The sequence below is a fragment of the Morus notabilis genome, unplaced genomic scaffold (genome assembly GCF_000414095.1).
Source record: "Morus notabilis unplaced genomic scaffold, ASM41409v2 Scaffold388, whole genome shotgun sequence".
In the NCBI taxonomy this organism is placed as follows: Eukaryota; Viridiplantae; Streptophyta; class Magnoliopsida; order Rosales; family Moraceae; genus Morus; species Morus notabilis.
Window position 1 is genome coordinate 596,082 of NW_010362833.1, and position 16,462 is coordinate 612,543.

At 32.3% G+C, this 16,462-nt stretch overlaps 2 protein-coding genes across 5 annotated transcripts; both read right to left on the reverse strand.

Annotated features, from left to right (window-relative positions):
- Positions 1 to 3,748: 3,748 nt before the first annotated feature.
- Positions 3,749 to 6,323, reverse strand: LOC21403299. 2 transcript variants are annotated; one of them, XM_024168883.1, is made up of 2 exons: positions 6,089 to 6,323; positions 3,749 to 4,371 (listed from the first exon to the last, which is right to left on the reverse strand). In XM_024168883.1, the coding sequence occupies exons 1-2, from the start codon at positions 6,115 to 6,117 to the stop codon at positions 3,774 to 3,776; spliced, it is 627 nt and encodes a 208-aa protein (XP_024024651.1). In that variant the 5' UTR covers positions 6,118 to 6,323; the 3' UTR covers positions 3,749 to 3,773. The 2 variants fall into 2 exon arrangements, with proteins under 2 accessions (XP_024024651.1, XP_010101383.2); XM_010103081.2 differs by having other exon boundaries at positions 6,079 to 6,323.
- A 3,445-nt stretch (positions 6,324 to 9,768) lies between these two features.
- LOC21403300 lies at positions 9,769 to 14,717 on the reverse strand. 3 transcript variants are annotated; one of them, XM_024168878.1, is made up of 6 exons: positions 14,646 to 14,717; positions 12,376 to 12,868; positions 11,979 to 12,286; positions 11,847 to 11,903; positions 11,181 to 11,653; positions 9,769 to 10,254 (listed from the first exon to the last, which is right to left on the reverse strand). In XM_024168878.1, exons 2-6 carry the CDS (start codon positions 12,768 to 12,770, stop codon positions 9,913 to 9,915), a joined length of 1,575 nt encoding a protein of 524 aa, XP_024024646.1. In that variant the 5' UTR covers positions 12,771 to 12,868; positions 14,646 to 14,717; the 3' UTR covers positions 9,769 to 9,912. The 3 variants fall into 3 exon arrangements, with proteins under 3 accessions (XP_024024646.1, XP_010101384.1, XP_024024647.1); XM_010103082.2 differs by having other exon boundaries at positions 11,181 to 11,656; XM_024168879.1 differs by lacking the exon at positions 9,769 to 10,254 and adding an exon at positions 10,673 to 10,740 and having other exon boundaries at positions 11,181 to 11,656.
- Positions 14,718 to 16,462: the final 1,745 nt, after the last annotated feature.

The following is a 16,462-nucleotide window of genomic DNA, read 5'->3' on the forward strand; positions in this document are numbered from 1 at the left end:
CACGTGTGAGCTTGAGTGATGCATAAACTACACCCTAACTGAAAGTAACAACACCTCGCAAAATTATCAGAACAATTTATTTATTTTTTAAAAAAAAATCACAAAATAGGGGCGACACATCATTGACAACAACAATACAATATTTTGAGAAATATATTACACGCTTGGCTGTTTACTATTTGTAGTATGTATTAAAAAAAAAAAAAAATACAACCCTAATTGGTTGGAAGAACTTTATTCCATTTTATTAAATTGTTGATTTTGTGGGAATTAATTATAATATCATTAAAAATACGAAATATCATATAATTATTTATTTATTTAATTATTACTATTATTATTATTATTATTTTGGTGGTGGCTATCACGTTATTGAGCTTTTGTTTTTCCTTCGTGGGCATGGCTGGCTAGAGAAAATTAATAAAAGGTGGTATGCATGTTGGGTGGAAAGGAGAACTAGTGGTACCTCATGGGGTATATGAGTGATAGGGGTTTAGGGTTTGTTATTTATTATTATGTAAAATAAAGACAAAATAGAAAAAAAAGATAAAAAAAGATAAAAAAAAAGAGAGAAGAATGCAATAAAAGGTCCCATTCTAGATGCTATTTCTATGAAAGCTGATTATAAAAGACGTGTTTCCAGAGATAATCAACTTGTAATTATACAAAAAAGGAAACCCTTTCGGCAAAAAGAAGGAAATAAATAAGGAACCAACATATTCTTAACCAAATATATATATATATAGGGAAATAAAAAAACAACCATCGGGGTGGTGGAAATCTTTAATATCTATACGTAACTTGAATTCTAATATTCACACCACAGGTTATTATATTTGAGTTAAATAATAATTAGAAAATAACTAAAAAGAAAAAGGCTATTTTATTATATTATTACCTCTAAATAAAAAATTATTAATAGTTCTTTCCTTAGGAAATCTGATTAAGCAAACAGAACCATTTCAAAAAATATAAAAAAAAAGGTCAGTTTGGTTTAAGTCATATGTGTGTGGATATACATATACATATGTGTCGGTGTGTACATTGGTGTTGCCATATTAAGAGTAGAGGGGCGTCCCACTTAAATTTATTTTCTTTTTAACTTTATATATGAAATTTGATGAAACTTTTAGTATATGCTCCATCTCCCCTGACTTTTTTTTTTATAAAAAAATAATAATATATGTATATGAATATATAAGGATTATGGGATTATTTTTCTTATTTTTCTAATGAAGTTTTAGCGGTGTTGCTTTTTTCTTTTTGGCTCTTTAGGAGATTCGTATCCCGATTTGAATTATGGTTCGTGATTCGCTACAGTATTTTCTCTCATAAAAAATACACGTAAATAAAAAATGATTATAATCTCATAATTCTAATTCATGAACCAAACGTCTCCACGTAGTTCAAGGTACTAATTAGTTGATGTTGGATTTGTACCGAATTAGGTGTCATTTTTTCGTGAAAGTACCAAATGCGGTTAATTAGACAATAGACATTCATTCCACGTCATCGACGGCTGAAAATTTTAACATATATAGATAACTCTTTTAGAGATTTTTTAGTACGTATGACGTATCGGTAAGTTAGATTTTTTTAACCGTTGAATATGCGTACATTTTTACGTGATTTTATACATATCTGACGAATAAAAAACTTAATATATCGATATGTTGGCGTACCTAAAAAGGTCATAATCTTTTTATGAAATATCGATAGTTCAGCTGATCTTTTATTTTCTCCCTACGTGACAAATTAGACCAAAAATACAGTTCAACGACACTAGAATCGCGGGGACGTGCTCAATATCAAGAGTAAGAATCGCCAACTTAATGAGGCTGTGTTTTGTGCACTTCTTTATAGTTCTTAACTTTGTTATATGTATTATATCATATTATAATTCATGAGAGAAGTTTTAAATTTTTTTTCCCTTGTAAGTTGAAAGAGGAAGTTAAAAGTAAAATAATTTTAGTTCATAACTTTTAAAACGTCTCATAGTTTGTCCCTTAAGTTTTACTTAATTTTAATTTTGGTCTTTCTATTAATTAAGTGTTAATATTTATTGAAATCTGTTACCTAATGACCAAAACTGAAAACATATAAAATTTAGAGATTATCTACGTTAATTGACTTTTGTTTTTTTTATTGTTTTAGTCACTAAATTTTATATGTTTTCAATTTTAGTTCATAATTTTTATAAATTCTGTCAAATATCTAATAGCTGACTAATAGAAAAACCGAACTAATAATATAATAAAACTTCAAAAACCTAACTGTGAGATGTTTTAAAAGTTAAGAATCAAAATAAAATTAAGGATAAATCTTGGAATTACCCAAGTACAAATCCCACATTGAAAATTTAATAGGATATTAGAGTCATAAAGTGCGTTTGGTAGATGGAATCAGAATCATGATTCTGGATCCTAGTTTAGAATCAGTGTTTGTTTAAAGTGATTCTGAATCATGATTCTAAATCATGATTCAGAATCAGTGTTTGGTTTGGATGATTCTGAATCATTATTCATAATCTAATGTGTGTTTTAAACTAGCTCAAATCATGATTCTAAAACCACCCCCCTCTTAATTTAAGTTGATTCAAACCCTTAATTCTGAATCATAATTTCAGAATCATGATTCTGATTTTAAAATTATGATTAAAATTATTCTAATTTAAATTCTCGTACTAAACAAAACATATACCGCCTTAAGTAACGAAAATAATTAAAAAGAAAGTAAAATGCCCTTAGTGTGGCTCACGACCCAATGGATACAGTATAATGGATATATGACCGTTGGAAAGAAATGTCTATATATAAACAAGTTTAATGATTAGCCAAAAAGTCATGATGAGAAATAGAGAAAGATAGTTGGTTTGTTGATATTAATAATAATGCACAATGTACATGAAAAAAATGGACAAAAAATAGATAGGAATATTGTGTGCCTGGAGTTGACATTCCTCAGCCAAGTACCAATGTCAGAAATCAACCTAACCTGACAACTTTGATGCAGATTAAACACCAACTATTCTTGCTTTAGAAGTTGTTCATTATTCTTGTTCTTGAGTGGCTTATAAGCAAAATCAATTATTTTAAATTTAGCGCCAAGTTAGCTATATATGCAGTTGTTAATTAGTCAGCACTTGTTGTAGGCAGTTCATCTGTAGAGACTATAAAGTAGAGTTGTGTCTCTTTTCAAACGTTATCATATCCTGACCTTTTTTTTTATAGTAGGTGTAGTTCTTCTAATATTGACTCCTTCTAAGTATAATGCACATTTTTTTTTAATTATTTATGTTAACATGAAAAGTGAGGCGCTGGTCTATATAGTGCTCACTAATGTCACACCCTCAGTCATGTTAATAAAATCAATTTCATTAAGCGCACATTTATACATAATACATTGCATATAGTAGTTTGATTAAGCCTTATAAGTGTATAATTATATGCATTTCGTAAAAACAAAACGCATGTCTCAAACAATAATAATAATAATAATGATGCGATCAAGTAATTTAAGCAACCTAACTAGGTAGAAATTATATGTCAATATATATGATCCATGCAGCGATATTTTAATTTGAGCAATAGTACTACTTTTGATTTTTTTTTTTTTTTAAAGTTGACCATACAAAAAGGTGGAAATTATTATGCGCATAAAAAACCCCAAAGGAAACTAAAAAAAATAAGAAGAAGAAGAAGAAAAATCAAGGATCAATAAAATATTCCAAAATTTTAATTAACACAATAATTTCTCATCATGATCATCATGGGTTAAACTTCCTCTTCATGATCATCATCATTTGGAGCCATAACCATTCTCCTTAGAGGACTAGGCCCGAGCTTCTTTCTTCTCATCATATTTCTCCTCCTTATCACTTCCATTTGGTTCCTCCTCCTCACTTGCATCATTGCTTCTTCAATAACAAATCTTCTCATTAAAACATCATCCGTCAATGACTTTCCCCTGAAAACCCTCCTCACTTCGGTGCTATGCCTCGCGCTTGGAATCCTAATATTGTCTTGCGTCGACGACGATGACAACGAAGGCCTCGATCTCGGATAACTATTGCTTCTTCTTGGTGGATTAATCTGATGGTCACCCCTAAAGACCTCATTGTAGGAAGAAATGGGTGCACACAGACAAACCCTAGTAAAGGAAGTGGCCACCTTGAGGGAAGTACATTTCCTCAGTTTTTGTGAGGATCTAGTATTGGAATTAGCATTTGGCGTGGAAATTTCTGTGGATTTGGAGATGGTTTTCCATAGATTATTAGTGGCATTATTAGGACTTGGTGGAACCTCTGTGGACTTGGAAATGGTTTTCCAGAGGCTGGCCATCTCCATTGCTCTCTGATACCAAGGCTTCGTTCTATATACATATATATATATATATATATATACATGCCACAATGTTAATAATAATCACAAAATATTAGTGCATGTGTAACGCATTTATAATTTTGACATCCTATAAATTTTAACTAAACTACAAGAAGTGACGATCACAGTTATGCAAAAAAGACACGTTGCATGTGCCAATGTTGAGATTTTTTTCATATTGCGAATTACATATTTTTTTCTTCGACATGTAAAAAAACAGTGAGATTTTTTTCATACGTATTTGACCAAGCCAACAACTATGGAAAGCCATATATTTGAACATGTAAAAATTGCCTCAAAGAAAAGTGTTTTTTTTTTTTTTTTTTTTTTTTTTTTTTTTTTTTTTTTTGTGAAGAAGGATAATCTACATGCATTTTTCTCAGCCAGCAAAATTATGTTCCTAAATTGCTTGTCAAAGTTCTAAAATTTAAAAAATAAAATAAATAAATAACAAAGGAATAGCTAGCATATTTGACAAATTCAGCTTTACTAATGATTGCATAGAAAGAGAGACATCAGAGAGAGAATTCAGAAAATCAAGGTACGTAAGTTATGTATCAAAGGGATTGACCCCAGGAAAAAAAGAAAAAAGTTAAGTCATTTTGTTGGTCGTAAATGATACGTGGTAAAAGCGTGCGAGTCCAAGTCAAATTCTTAGAAGAGAATTCCAAATGTCCAAAATTGGACCCCTCTGGAAGTATTCTTAACGTCTTTCGAACACCATAATTTTTGCTCCTGTTTTACTACTTCTTCATAGAATCTTCACACGGCATTCCCACATGATCATGTATTCTAATTCCTAGAAAAACAAGAATAAAACAAACAAACACCCAAATAATTATATGGGCCTTGTTCTGAGAGTAGCCCAAGTCAAGATTGAGCAAAGGCCCATCTAATTTCAGCCTCTGTTTGGTGCGGCCCACCCAAGCCTAGGGATGCCTACGACCAATTTGGAATCCTAAGAAAATAGGTCCTGTATAGGTAGGCCTACCATGATCAAATATGTTCTCACCAAGCATTCATTTGTGTTTTTAATTTTTGAGAAAAGTTAGCATCATCATTTTTTTGGAGTCTCCATTTTAATTAAATAGTGAATGAAAGTGTTAAATGATAAAAAGAGTGATGTTAACATTTTTTTTTTAATATTTAATAAACAATGATCATTACCATAAATTTTCAACCAATCACAAATTTTTGTATTAATTATGACCATTGCTTATGACGCGGATTCCACAAAGACTTGCACATCAATCTCTAACATGTTAAAAAAAGAGTGATGATGCATTTTTGTATTACTAAACTGAGTTTGCTTTGTGTGGTGGAGAACTTGATCCTCGAACTTCCAAGATAATTAACCACAACACCACTCAAAGTATCAACATACACATGATAATCAATATGCAAAACATTCTAAATCTCCGCATTTTATCAACAAGTACATGAATCTATCTAAATAAAATTAAGTATATAGTCAAGCTATGTTGCTAAATTTCGTTCAGTTTGCAGTTTGAGCCCCAATTCAGATTGAAAAACATAATTTTTATTCAAACATATGAACTAAACGGGCCACTAGATTATACAGTAGTCACTTATAATGTATAGATGATATATACTGATCAAGACTCCTATATGTAGCAAAACTATTGAGTGTGAAATATAGAGAGAGAAGAGAGAGGAGAGAGAGAGAGAGCATTACGTTGGCATACCTTGCTTGGGAGGACTTTGGATCTTGCATGAACAAGGTGGGAAGGTGGAGTAAGAAAAAGCTGAAGAAAGAGAGGAGCAAAGAAGTTTCATTTGGGTTGAGTTAAGAGAAGAGAAGAGAAGCCTTTTGCTTCTATAATTCTAACAAGAAAAATATTGTATGTATTTGTGATATGAAATATTATTGACTCAAACAAATGGGGTTGGCAAATGCAATGTGTGCTTCTTTACTCCCTTTTTTCCCCATTCTTTATTAGTCCCTTATCTCCCCTTTTGCTTTGGCAGGCGTGATTCCTCTTGATTTTTCATTACACAAAGATAGAGAGAGAAAGAGAAAAAGAATTTCAAAATTCAAAGCCCAAAGTAAAATTGTAAGCTTTATCATTTGCAATTACTGAAATACCCTCAATAACTTTTTTTTTATAATTAATTATCATTTACTTTCTAAGGACTAGACCCTCGTAATCATGTTTTGTTTTCCTAAATTACTATGATTAGTGCTAGCATGGAAGACAGTTGGGGCATTAATTTGCATTAAGACATGCCCGGCCTGCCTTTTATTAGGACAATAGAATCATATAATGTGAAAGTAAACAAACCATTTGTGCCTATAACTTCATTTCTCAAACCTAGGTACCAAAAACTTCTTTTCATGTGCATGAGCTATATTGAAGTGGTTCACAAGTTGGAGTTTATTTTTAGCTTTTATGCCTTATTCCTTATTTTTCATTATTTGTTCCTATTATATATTAATGAGAAATACACGTTATTAGTAAAACTATTTTTGTCACTCTCTTTGTCATTCAGCGCATTCACTATTCACTATTTAACGCGTGGACTTCATTATCTTATTTTTTGAACAGTGAATGCAAAGAATGAGAAAGAAAATAACAGAAAGAGTGATGTTAACATTTTTCATGTATGTATGTGTTTATGTGTATATGAAGTACAAATGATGGTTTTTTTGTGATATTGATGCTGAAAATAGGGAAGAAAATTGTTGTATAAACCTCCTAAAAAGGAGAGTAATATGGTCCATAGGAGAAGGGGCATTATAAGATCCAGGGTGTTTATAAATAATTTTCCAATGGATGGCATCATGATTCATCTCTTGGTGGAGTCATCTTCGAGATCCCCTAAAAGCTGCTCCAAATAGAAAAAGAAAAAGAAAAAAAAAAAGAAAAGGAATAAGACATTATCATTGGGGATGTTGGATTTGGGATTGCCCCCATTATCAAATGTTGGCAGAAGCTTGGCTATCTATAGGAGTTCTGCCAAACTACTTGGAGCTTAGATTTGAACTAATTTATTATCTCCAATTAACTTAGGGAATAAAAGTGTGTATATATTTATATATATAGCTACTCATTTTCTCAAAATTAATGTCTACAAATTTTCATAACAAGGTTGATAGTAAAGTATTGAGTGTGTAATTTTTCTCTCAAAAGAGTGAACAATCAAATGAAGTATAGCCAAAAATTTGACAAATGCTTTTTTCTGGGTCAAAAGGATAGAGTTTTCTGTCATCTTTTGCTTTTGATGCAAATGTAGACCATAGAAAGCATGTTGTCCACTTTGGGATGGAATGAAGAGCTTCTCATAAAAGGGAGGAAAGTGACAATAATTCATTAGGTCCGTTGGCATTAATTCGAATACAGCTCAAGTTTTTATTACAATGTTCTCTGTCACAAAAGTTTAAATTTAATTTTTTTTATTATAAGGTTTTCTCTTACATGAATTTACTTTTTAACTCAAACGAGCGAAACGTCAGTGACTTTCTTTTTTTAAAAATCTTTTAACAAATTACACATATTCATTCAATGACTAGTATCTTTATGAGCTTTCCCCTAAATTTAAGGTCAATTACACATTTGTGTGATGATAGAGACATTTTAACTTTTATTTTGTAATCAAATTACGAACAACTGGCCAGTGAAAGGTGATCAAAGTTCAATTTTCAGGACAACAACGGTGCACAAATTTTGTTGCAAAATCTTTTCCAGAAAGAAAAAAAGGTGTATCAAAGTATTTTTTTTTTCCCTTTGTATCAACAAATTTTCCCAATTTTGAGATTAACATTTTAATACTTGCTTTGCGGTGAGATCAGAAAAAGGTCTATCAAAGTAAATTTTTTCTAATCACACCATATAGATAGAACTTGGAAAAAAGAAAAATTCTTCCTATTTAACACTTTTTAGTTGGCAGTAATAATTTTTTTTTTTTTTTTAAAGTTCTAAGCTTTACTATTCCATGTCCATACGTATCCGGTGACATTATTTGAAGACATAATTCATATCCCAATTTTGACTGAAGGGTTGAAATGTTAAGAAATTAATCATTTGAAAGGATACATACTTTAAAAATTATTGAGAAATATAATGTGGAATATTGCATTTGATTTGTTAAGTAAATATTTTATAATTCTCTTATTTTCCTTTTCAGTAAATTGAAGTTTGAGACTTGAGACCCTAGACGGTTTTTTTTTTTTTTTTTTTGGGTGATATGCCAACAGATCACGTGCAGGTCACAATGAAGTTGAGATATGCGGAGATACGAACACGTGCACGTTTTCAGACAACGATCAAGTGTTGCAAAACAGAATGATCCAACCTAAGCGGCCAGTATTGAGTTTGAGGCTGGCATTATTATTATTATTATTATTATTATTATTATTATGTCATTAATCAAACCCCATAATTTTCCCACCAATAAATCATACATAAACCACATTTTTTTTATATTTGTTATATTTTGTTCATCGAATCTCTCAAAAAGAAATATAAATTCATTGTTCATCGAATGTAGAAAAATTTCCTTTCCATTTTAAAGGCATTTCATGATAGTTGATACTCGCGTGATCCTTTAACAATAAACGCATCCAATGACGGATATTTTTAATTGCATTTTTTTAATTTTTCATATAAACAGTTTATAAATCGTTGTACAGATATGAAAAAGGAATCAGTAATCTTTTTCAACAATTAAATTTTCCTCTTCTAAAAGTAGACATTTAAGGGAAAAAAAAAAGTGAACAAAAGGGATAGATAAGGAGGGACTCAAAATGGAAATTAGAATCAGTTTATAAGGCCACTTTAAGTAAATAATTCAAAAGTCAGTTGGACATATAACATGGTTTAAGTTTTTTTTTTTTTTTTTTTTTTTTTTTTTTTTTTTTTTTTAAAAAATAAAATATTTTGCAAATGGATATTTATAGTTATCTTGTTAAGTTGCATTTTTTTTTGGGAGAAAGAGAGAAATAGGCTAAGACTTGAAATGAATTAAAATTAATAGGCCAATAGTTTACATAAATTAATAAATAGGCTAAATTATTATTTTTATTTATTGTCTATAATTCACAGTTTTTGTCCATAACTTGTCTAGCTATGAACCATAACTTAGACAAATTTATCCATAATTTACTGGTTATGAATCATAATTTGACAAATTATGACCTATTAATTTCTATAACTAAAAGTTAGCCTATATACTTTCTTATGCTTTTCATATTTGCATATTTTCTACTATTTCTGTTTTTTTTTTTAACTTCTGACTTCCAACTTTTTTTGTTAAAAAAAATTAGCTTCTACTTCTGCATTTACCCTAAGTAAAACAACCCCCAAAAACACAGTAATTCAAAAATAAGCCATGGTCAATCAAAACAACTCCTTATGTACACAAATATGCTAACTAATTCATATGAGGAAAAGAAACAGTCATTTATGTAAGCTTGTGGAAAAAAGAAGACAAGCACTATGTTAAGTCAAATCATTCAACGAGTATAAACATCCCAAAAGGATTTTTTTTTTAATTTTTATTTTTTGGGAAGTCATTGGCTATCAGTCTCGCCAGAGCATCTCTTGTTCCAAACAACCGAACCAGCTTTTCTCTCCCCTCGTTTTCTCTTGATGATGGGAATATGGACATCTGACGCCAGACATGATTTTAGACTTGACTGCTCCTGTGGAACAACCCCACCAGTCGCCGCCACCACCGCCGACGTCGCGGGATCAGGTTGCGATTCTGATGATGGAATGGAACTAGGATTCATGCCTTCTTGTCCACACACGATGTCTGGTTCCTCAAAGGGCTGGTCACTAACTACTCTTTGGAGACAACTGTGTCCCACTCCTTCAGCTGCCTCCTCATGTATCAAGACGTCATCCACAATCTTCACATCACAATATCGAATATAGAATATATAAGGTCTCCAGTCTTTTGTCAAGAAGAGAAGTAACAAAAAGAAAGAAATCGGTATTGTTATTAAACATTCTATAAAACTTATTTTTATGATATATGTGGTGACTCTTGGAAAGGTAAATGTGACTGCACAAGGAGTTCTTTGGTCTTATAATCTTGAGTCAAGGGTGATGTTTTGATCCAAGGAAATGTTAAAAAACCGTCTAGAACTACTCTGATCTATGTTAAGAAAGTCAATATCTTATAAACATAATGCTGGGGCTCCGCACTCTATAAGATTGATATAGCACGCGAGTTGTCATTTTTTATTGATAGGTGCAAGTGTCATGTCAATTAGAATTATAAATTTACATCTACTAGCGGAAAAATGACAACTTGCCTACCAGCTGCCATGTGAGTTCGCATCAAGAAGCTGGTAAAAGAGTCCGTACACCTAGCACTAATCAAGTCCTAAATTCTTTTGCCAAGAAGAGAGGATAAGAAAAGACAGAGAAATTGTTAGTTGTTAAGCATACTTCGTTATTGTTAGATGAAGGGGGGTTCACCTAATATGGTTAACAGTAGCAAAATAACCGTAGTGACTCTTAGAAAGCCAACTATAAAAACACGAGAGGAATTTCTAAGGTCTCAAGCCAATACCAGTACTTGAGTTAAGAGTGATTTGTTGGTCCAAGGATAACTCTGGAACTACTATGATCAAGGTTAAAAACAATCCAGTACCTAAGAAATATGATTTAGACGGTCTGGTATTAGTCTACTAAGTTTCTGACCTTTTGGGGGAGATTGGGAAGAGCTCTGGCACAAGTTCAAAACCTCTAATTTGAGGATTGACTATAGTAAGTCATTATCTAGTTAGCTATGGAAAAAGTTGGAGAGTGTTGGAGAAGGAGTACTTACATCTTCACTTGAGTCTCCAAACTGAGGCTGATGAAGGGTAACATCGGTAGCAGACAACAGTCCCACGGTGCTCTCAATAATATCAGGAACAGAGAAGGCTTCTTCAAAGCTCGAAACGACGCTTTCAGGAAGAACCAGATCACCAATATTATAGTCGGTTAAATGTTGAGATGTAGCGTACATAGCTCCCGGAGATATTTCGTCTCCATTGCCAGCGGAGAATGCAGGACTATGAGCTGAGCTGGTCTGCACGTCTAAAGGTGCAAGGAGGCTCAAGTTCTCTGAGGAAGAGAACTTTGCCGCGTTTTTGGATATCACCATGTCAATTTGACCCCTCAGTTTCTTAACCCGAGAATGCAATGTCTCAATCTTCCAAAGAACATGCTCCATCGAACTATCACCGTCTCTAAACTCGAATGATGTGCAGTCATCCGTGCCATGTTTGTCATTACAATCAGCAATCTTCTCTGTGGCTACTGCCCCAAATTGAAAAATTCTCAAGTGAAAAGAAAAGACTCGAATGATAGTTATTAAGATTGATTAACAAAAAATTCAGGACACTTCAGATTTACACATGTATGGATTATTTTGCTTTCTCCTTTCTCTTTCAGAAGTATTGGATATTAGAAATCACTTTTAAACACTTCAGTTCAAGCAGATTATTACCTGCATTACCAAAATCATCAGCCAACAAAGTGCTATCAGGATCTGGCCTCTTATTTTCTGCAATATATCATAAACCAAAGTCAATATTTATTTCTGCGGTTGAGACTTGAAAACCATTATGTTAAGCCTTACCAAGATAGGAGAAAAGGTTATGCTGTGACATGTATGATGTTAGATCAGGTGTATCTTCAACTCTATTCCGCTTCCTCCTCTTCATAGCTTTTTTTCCGTTGTACTGACTCAAAAAAGGCCATGACTTTGAACAAAACCCGTCCGGAGTAAATTGATGAAATCCTTGCTTTGCCTGATCATATGCTTCCATCTCTCTGGAATACTTCAACGCTTGTGAATCGATTTCCTTGATCCTTAATTCCATCCATTTGCAGCGCCACATCACAGGGCGTATAAAGTTCCTCCAATGATTCGTCAATTTCTTCTTCCTAAAACAGAAAGCAGGAAAGCGGAATGAGTTTCAAAAAATTTCGTCACATGGTTTTAATGGAAACCATAAACCATTAGCGCACATTACCTTATTTGAAATAGACCACCAAAGGCATCAAATGAAGATCCAAAACCGTTGTCCCCAAAAAACTGTGACTCGACTTCTCCTTCGCTAAATCCAGAACAATTCTCATTGTCATCAGCAGTGCCATCAAATGAGCTTGAATATTCAGTTGCGTTGGGGTCCTCCGTTTCAGCCAATGCGATATTAGAAGGATTTCTACTTCCAGTTATATCAACATCTACATCCTTGGGAATCTTACTTTTGTCGTCAAACCAATCTTCCATTCCAGTTGTAGTGTCCTCACAGTTATTACTGCAACTTAAGCCCTTCATAGCTAAATTTGCCACGGAACTTTTATTTCCCTTGTCAGGTGCAACTTCTGGATTTAGTTGTGGTTTACGGTCTTCTTCAACTTCCATCAATGGTTGAGCTAAAGCCGTGCCACGAACTTTCCAAGCTCACCTTGTTTTTCTTAGTTAGGGGTGGGGGAATTCCAGAGGAATTCCTTATACTTATCCTGAAACCAGTTTCAACCAAAATGTGCTAGTTAGGAATTTTACTCTGCTCCAAACTTTGAACCCAAAAAAGTTTAAAGGTTGAAATTAAGCCAATCTAATGCAGCCAAGTCAATTAAGGCTTCACAGAAGAAAAACTTCCCAAACGCAGAGTAGATTGCAAATGCAAAATTGCAAAATAAAAATGCTGGAAATCTCATGTGATACAGTGTCTAACTTATTACATTGTATCGACATGGTGCCTTGGAAGTCTTGGTTTACATACTTTTTAGCTATCATATTCATCAAAAAACGTACTGATTTAGTGAGAATTAACCAACATATTGCACATCTCAGCATTCAGAAATTTGACCATCAGTATTGTACAGTGCTAACTGCTTCTTGAAGATCAAATTCAGTATATACAAGATCTTGTACCCTCGACAAATAGCACCCATATTGAACATATATACATACAAATTACTGAGAATATATAGACTTTTACTATCTCTTGCTCAAGGGCAGAGAGTATAATTGCTTTCTCAACGGCTGAAGTTATATAAAAATGCATTATCAAAAAACCCCAGAAACATAATTGAGAAGATTTCTCATTTGTCTAAGAGAAACTCCATGTATGATAATAAATAAACAACAACAACAACAACAAGAAGCTTTAATCCCAACTTAATTAGGGTCGGCTATATGGATTTCACTTTTCCACACGGCTCTATTCAAAATTAAACTTTCCTGAAGGCCTAGATCTAAAATGTCTTTCCTAACAACTTCGGTCCACGTAATTCTTGGTATAACCCCTCCCTCTCCTAGTATTAGGTATAAGAATGTCCTCCCAAGCACGAACTGGTGCTTCTAGCGGTCTACGTTGGACATACCTGAACCACCTCAAGCGGCTTTCGCGCACCTTATCTTCTATTGATGCTACACCTATTTTACTATGAATAACTTCATTCCTTATGCGATCCATTCTCATATGGCCACTCATCCATCTTAACATACGCATTTTTGCCACACTCATCTTAGATATATGTTGTCTCTTAATGGCCCAACATTCACTACCATATAACATAGCGGGGCGTATTACAGTTCTATAGCACTTTCTTTTCAACTTAATATGCATCTTACCATCACATAAAACTCTCATAGTATTCTTCCACTTAACCCACCCTGTCTTAATCCTATGTTGAATATCCTCTTCTATATCTCCTTCATACTGCACTATAGATCTAAGATACCTAAACTTTCTAGAAGCCCCAATCTCTATATCATCTAAAGAAAATCACATTAAAGCAAAATTAAGAACATCCTATATGTTTTTTTGTCTCTTCCAAAGCTAGGCACACTCAAAACTCCACTTAAAGCAAAATTATTGACAACCCATGTCCCCTGTTTCAAAAACTCACAAGGAAATACCAACAATAAATACGAATAAGAATAATAATAATAATTGTTTCCAAGTAAAACAAGAAATATATAACAGTTAGAAGTGGAATGTATTGTAGACATATATAACTCAAGCTAGAAAAAAAAAATATAATAAGCCGTAATGCAAACATACCTGATGCAAAAGATAAAAGTTGCAGAAAGAAATAAAAACGAGAACTAGAAAACTTGGAGGAAAGAGCACAGCAGCAGATTCTTCAACTCAAAAGCACAAATATATTTTGCATTGTTAAATGTATATATGTATAATATATAACAAAGAGAATATGTGTGTGTGTATATATATGTGTGTGCGTGTGCATGTTTAAACGAAGTTACTGGGAATGGAAAAAATGAAAGTACCTGGTAGTTTTGAGTTTAAGAGGAGATGATACTGATATGAGGAGTTTACGGCGGCGTGGAAATACGATGAAGTGAGAGAGAGAGAGAGAGAGAGAGAGAGAGTAAGCGGAAGAGTTAAACGTTATAAACTTTACTTTAATTATTACCCAAAAAAAAAAAACCTAAACAGAAAACCTGTTCGCTACTTACGACATGACATCTCTTCTTGCTTTCCCTTCGCACGTGTGCCCCTCCCAATTCTTACCTTACACGTGTCTTCCAGTTCGCACTTGCCCTTTTTTCTTTTTAAATTTTTCTTTTCTTGTTATTCTTATTCTTTTTCTTTCCCTTTTTCCGAACCCAAATCCTGTGTTTATGCCTCTCTTTTCTTTCACAATTACTTTGAAAATAATGATTCAATTATTCTGAGAATGTACAATTTCTCACAAGTTTATTTACTTATTTATTTAAAATAAAAATATATTCAGTTGAAATAAAATTATAGCTATTGATCTCGTATGAATAAATTCAACGTCGTTTTATAATTCATCGTCGTTTTTCATGTTTATTCGGCTCGTTGTCGTTTCTAGTAGAGTAGTTCTTTTGTTTGTCTCATTTTAACTATTTTAGTGTGGTTTTTTGTTTGTTTGTTGCTTACTCTCTTAATAACGTTTTTGTCTGTTACCGCTTAAGTATTTATTATCGTTTTATGCTGTCCTTCATTTTGTCTTTATTTAAGATTTTTTTTTATTGGTTGTTGTTTACGAAATTCCTATCGTTTTTATGTTACATATCTTGGTCTATTTTATTTTGCAGCTACTCTTCTGTTTTACTGTAGTTTTATTATTGTCTCGATGATTCAAATTCCATTCTTCTTCATTTTGGCGTCATTTACATCCTTATTGTGGTTTTTTTTTTTTCCCCCTCATATTTTCACTTTTAACTGTTATTCTTCTCTTTAATGTCGCTCAACGATTTTATCATTTTTCTTCTTTAGTTTCTTGTCGTTTGGCTGTCTTATAATAATGCGCACCATTAGGACTTAGGAGCATATCTTCCTGCCAGTCTGCCTCGCTTCTAGAAAGTAGGTATTTATTGTCGTTTTTCTTATTCGTTTTATGTATTTCTGTTGTTTCTCATTTGAACGTTAAAGTTCTGTTCTTTGTCGTTTAAAAATTTTATTGTCATTTTTGGCCTTTGGTAAGGTTTTACTCTCCTTACGTCGTTTTGGTGTCAATTTCGTTTGCCGTTGTTCATTTGTCTTTTTCATTTTGATTAAATCTTTCGCTGTTTAACTATTTCAATGGCGTGTTAGTTTTCTGTCGTTTGTACTTCTTTTCATTTGATTTAAGTTATAATATCACATAGTTTATAGTAAAAAAAATTTCAAGAGATTTGAGTATAATTATTATTGTTTTGTGAATAGGGTTTGATTAGTGTTATACACACACACACTATAGGTTTGGTTACTTAAATATTGCATAGTTTATAATTGAATTTTTCAAGAAATTTGAGTATAATCATTATTGTTTTGTGAATATATAGGGTTTGATTAGTGTTTTTTTTCCTTCTTTTTTTTATATACTATAAGTTTGGTTACTTAAATACACAATACTTATTATGTTCGCATGTTGATTTGTTAATAAAAATAAGAATGGATCGATGATTAATATATATATATATATATATATATATATTTAGGTGGCAATTGATTGACAATGATCGAAAGGTTTTCTGAAAGAAAGTTAGAAGAGTTTTTAATTACTACAAGAAAAAAAATGACAATGCTATTAAATCAAGTAAGGTGGATTTTAATTTAGAAACCGATCATGAGTTAC

Excerpts from the sequence above, each read along its gene's own strand:
- LOC21403299 (XM_010103081.2), bottom strand. The coding sequence starts at position 6,179 with ATGAAACTTCTTTGCTCCTCTCTTTCTTCAGCTTTTTCTTACTCCACC. Across the intron at positions 4,372-6,078 it reads CCCAAGCAAGGTATGCCAAC|AACGAAGCCTTGGTATCAGA; the intron begins GTAATGCTCTCT and ends ATATGTATATAG.
- LOC21403300 (XM_010103082.2), bottom strand. The coding sequence starts at position 12,770 with ATGGAAGTTGAAGAAGACCGTAAACCACAACTAAATCCAGAAGTTGCA. Across the intron at positions 11,904-11,978 it reads TAACCTTTTCTCCTATCTTG|AAAATAAGAGGCCAGATCCT; the intron begins GTAAGGCTTAAC and ends GATATATTGCAG. Across the intron at positions 10,255-11,180 it reads TTGGAGACTCAAGTGAAGAT|ATTGTGGATGACGTCTTGAT; the intron begins GTAAGTACTCCT and ends TGTGATGTGAAG.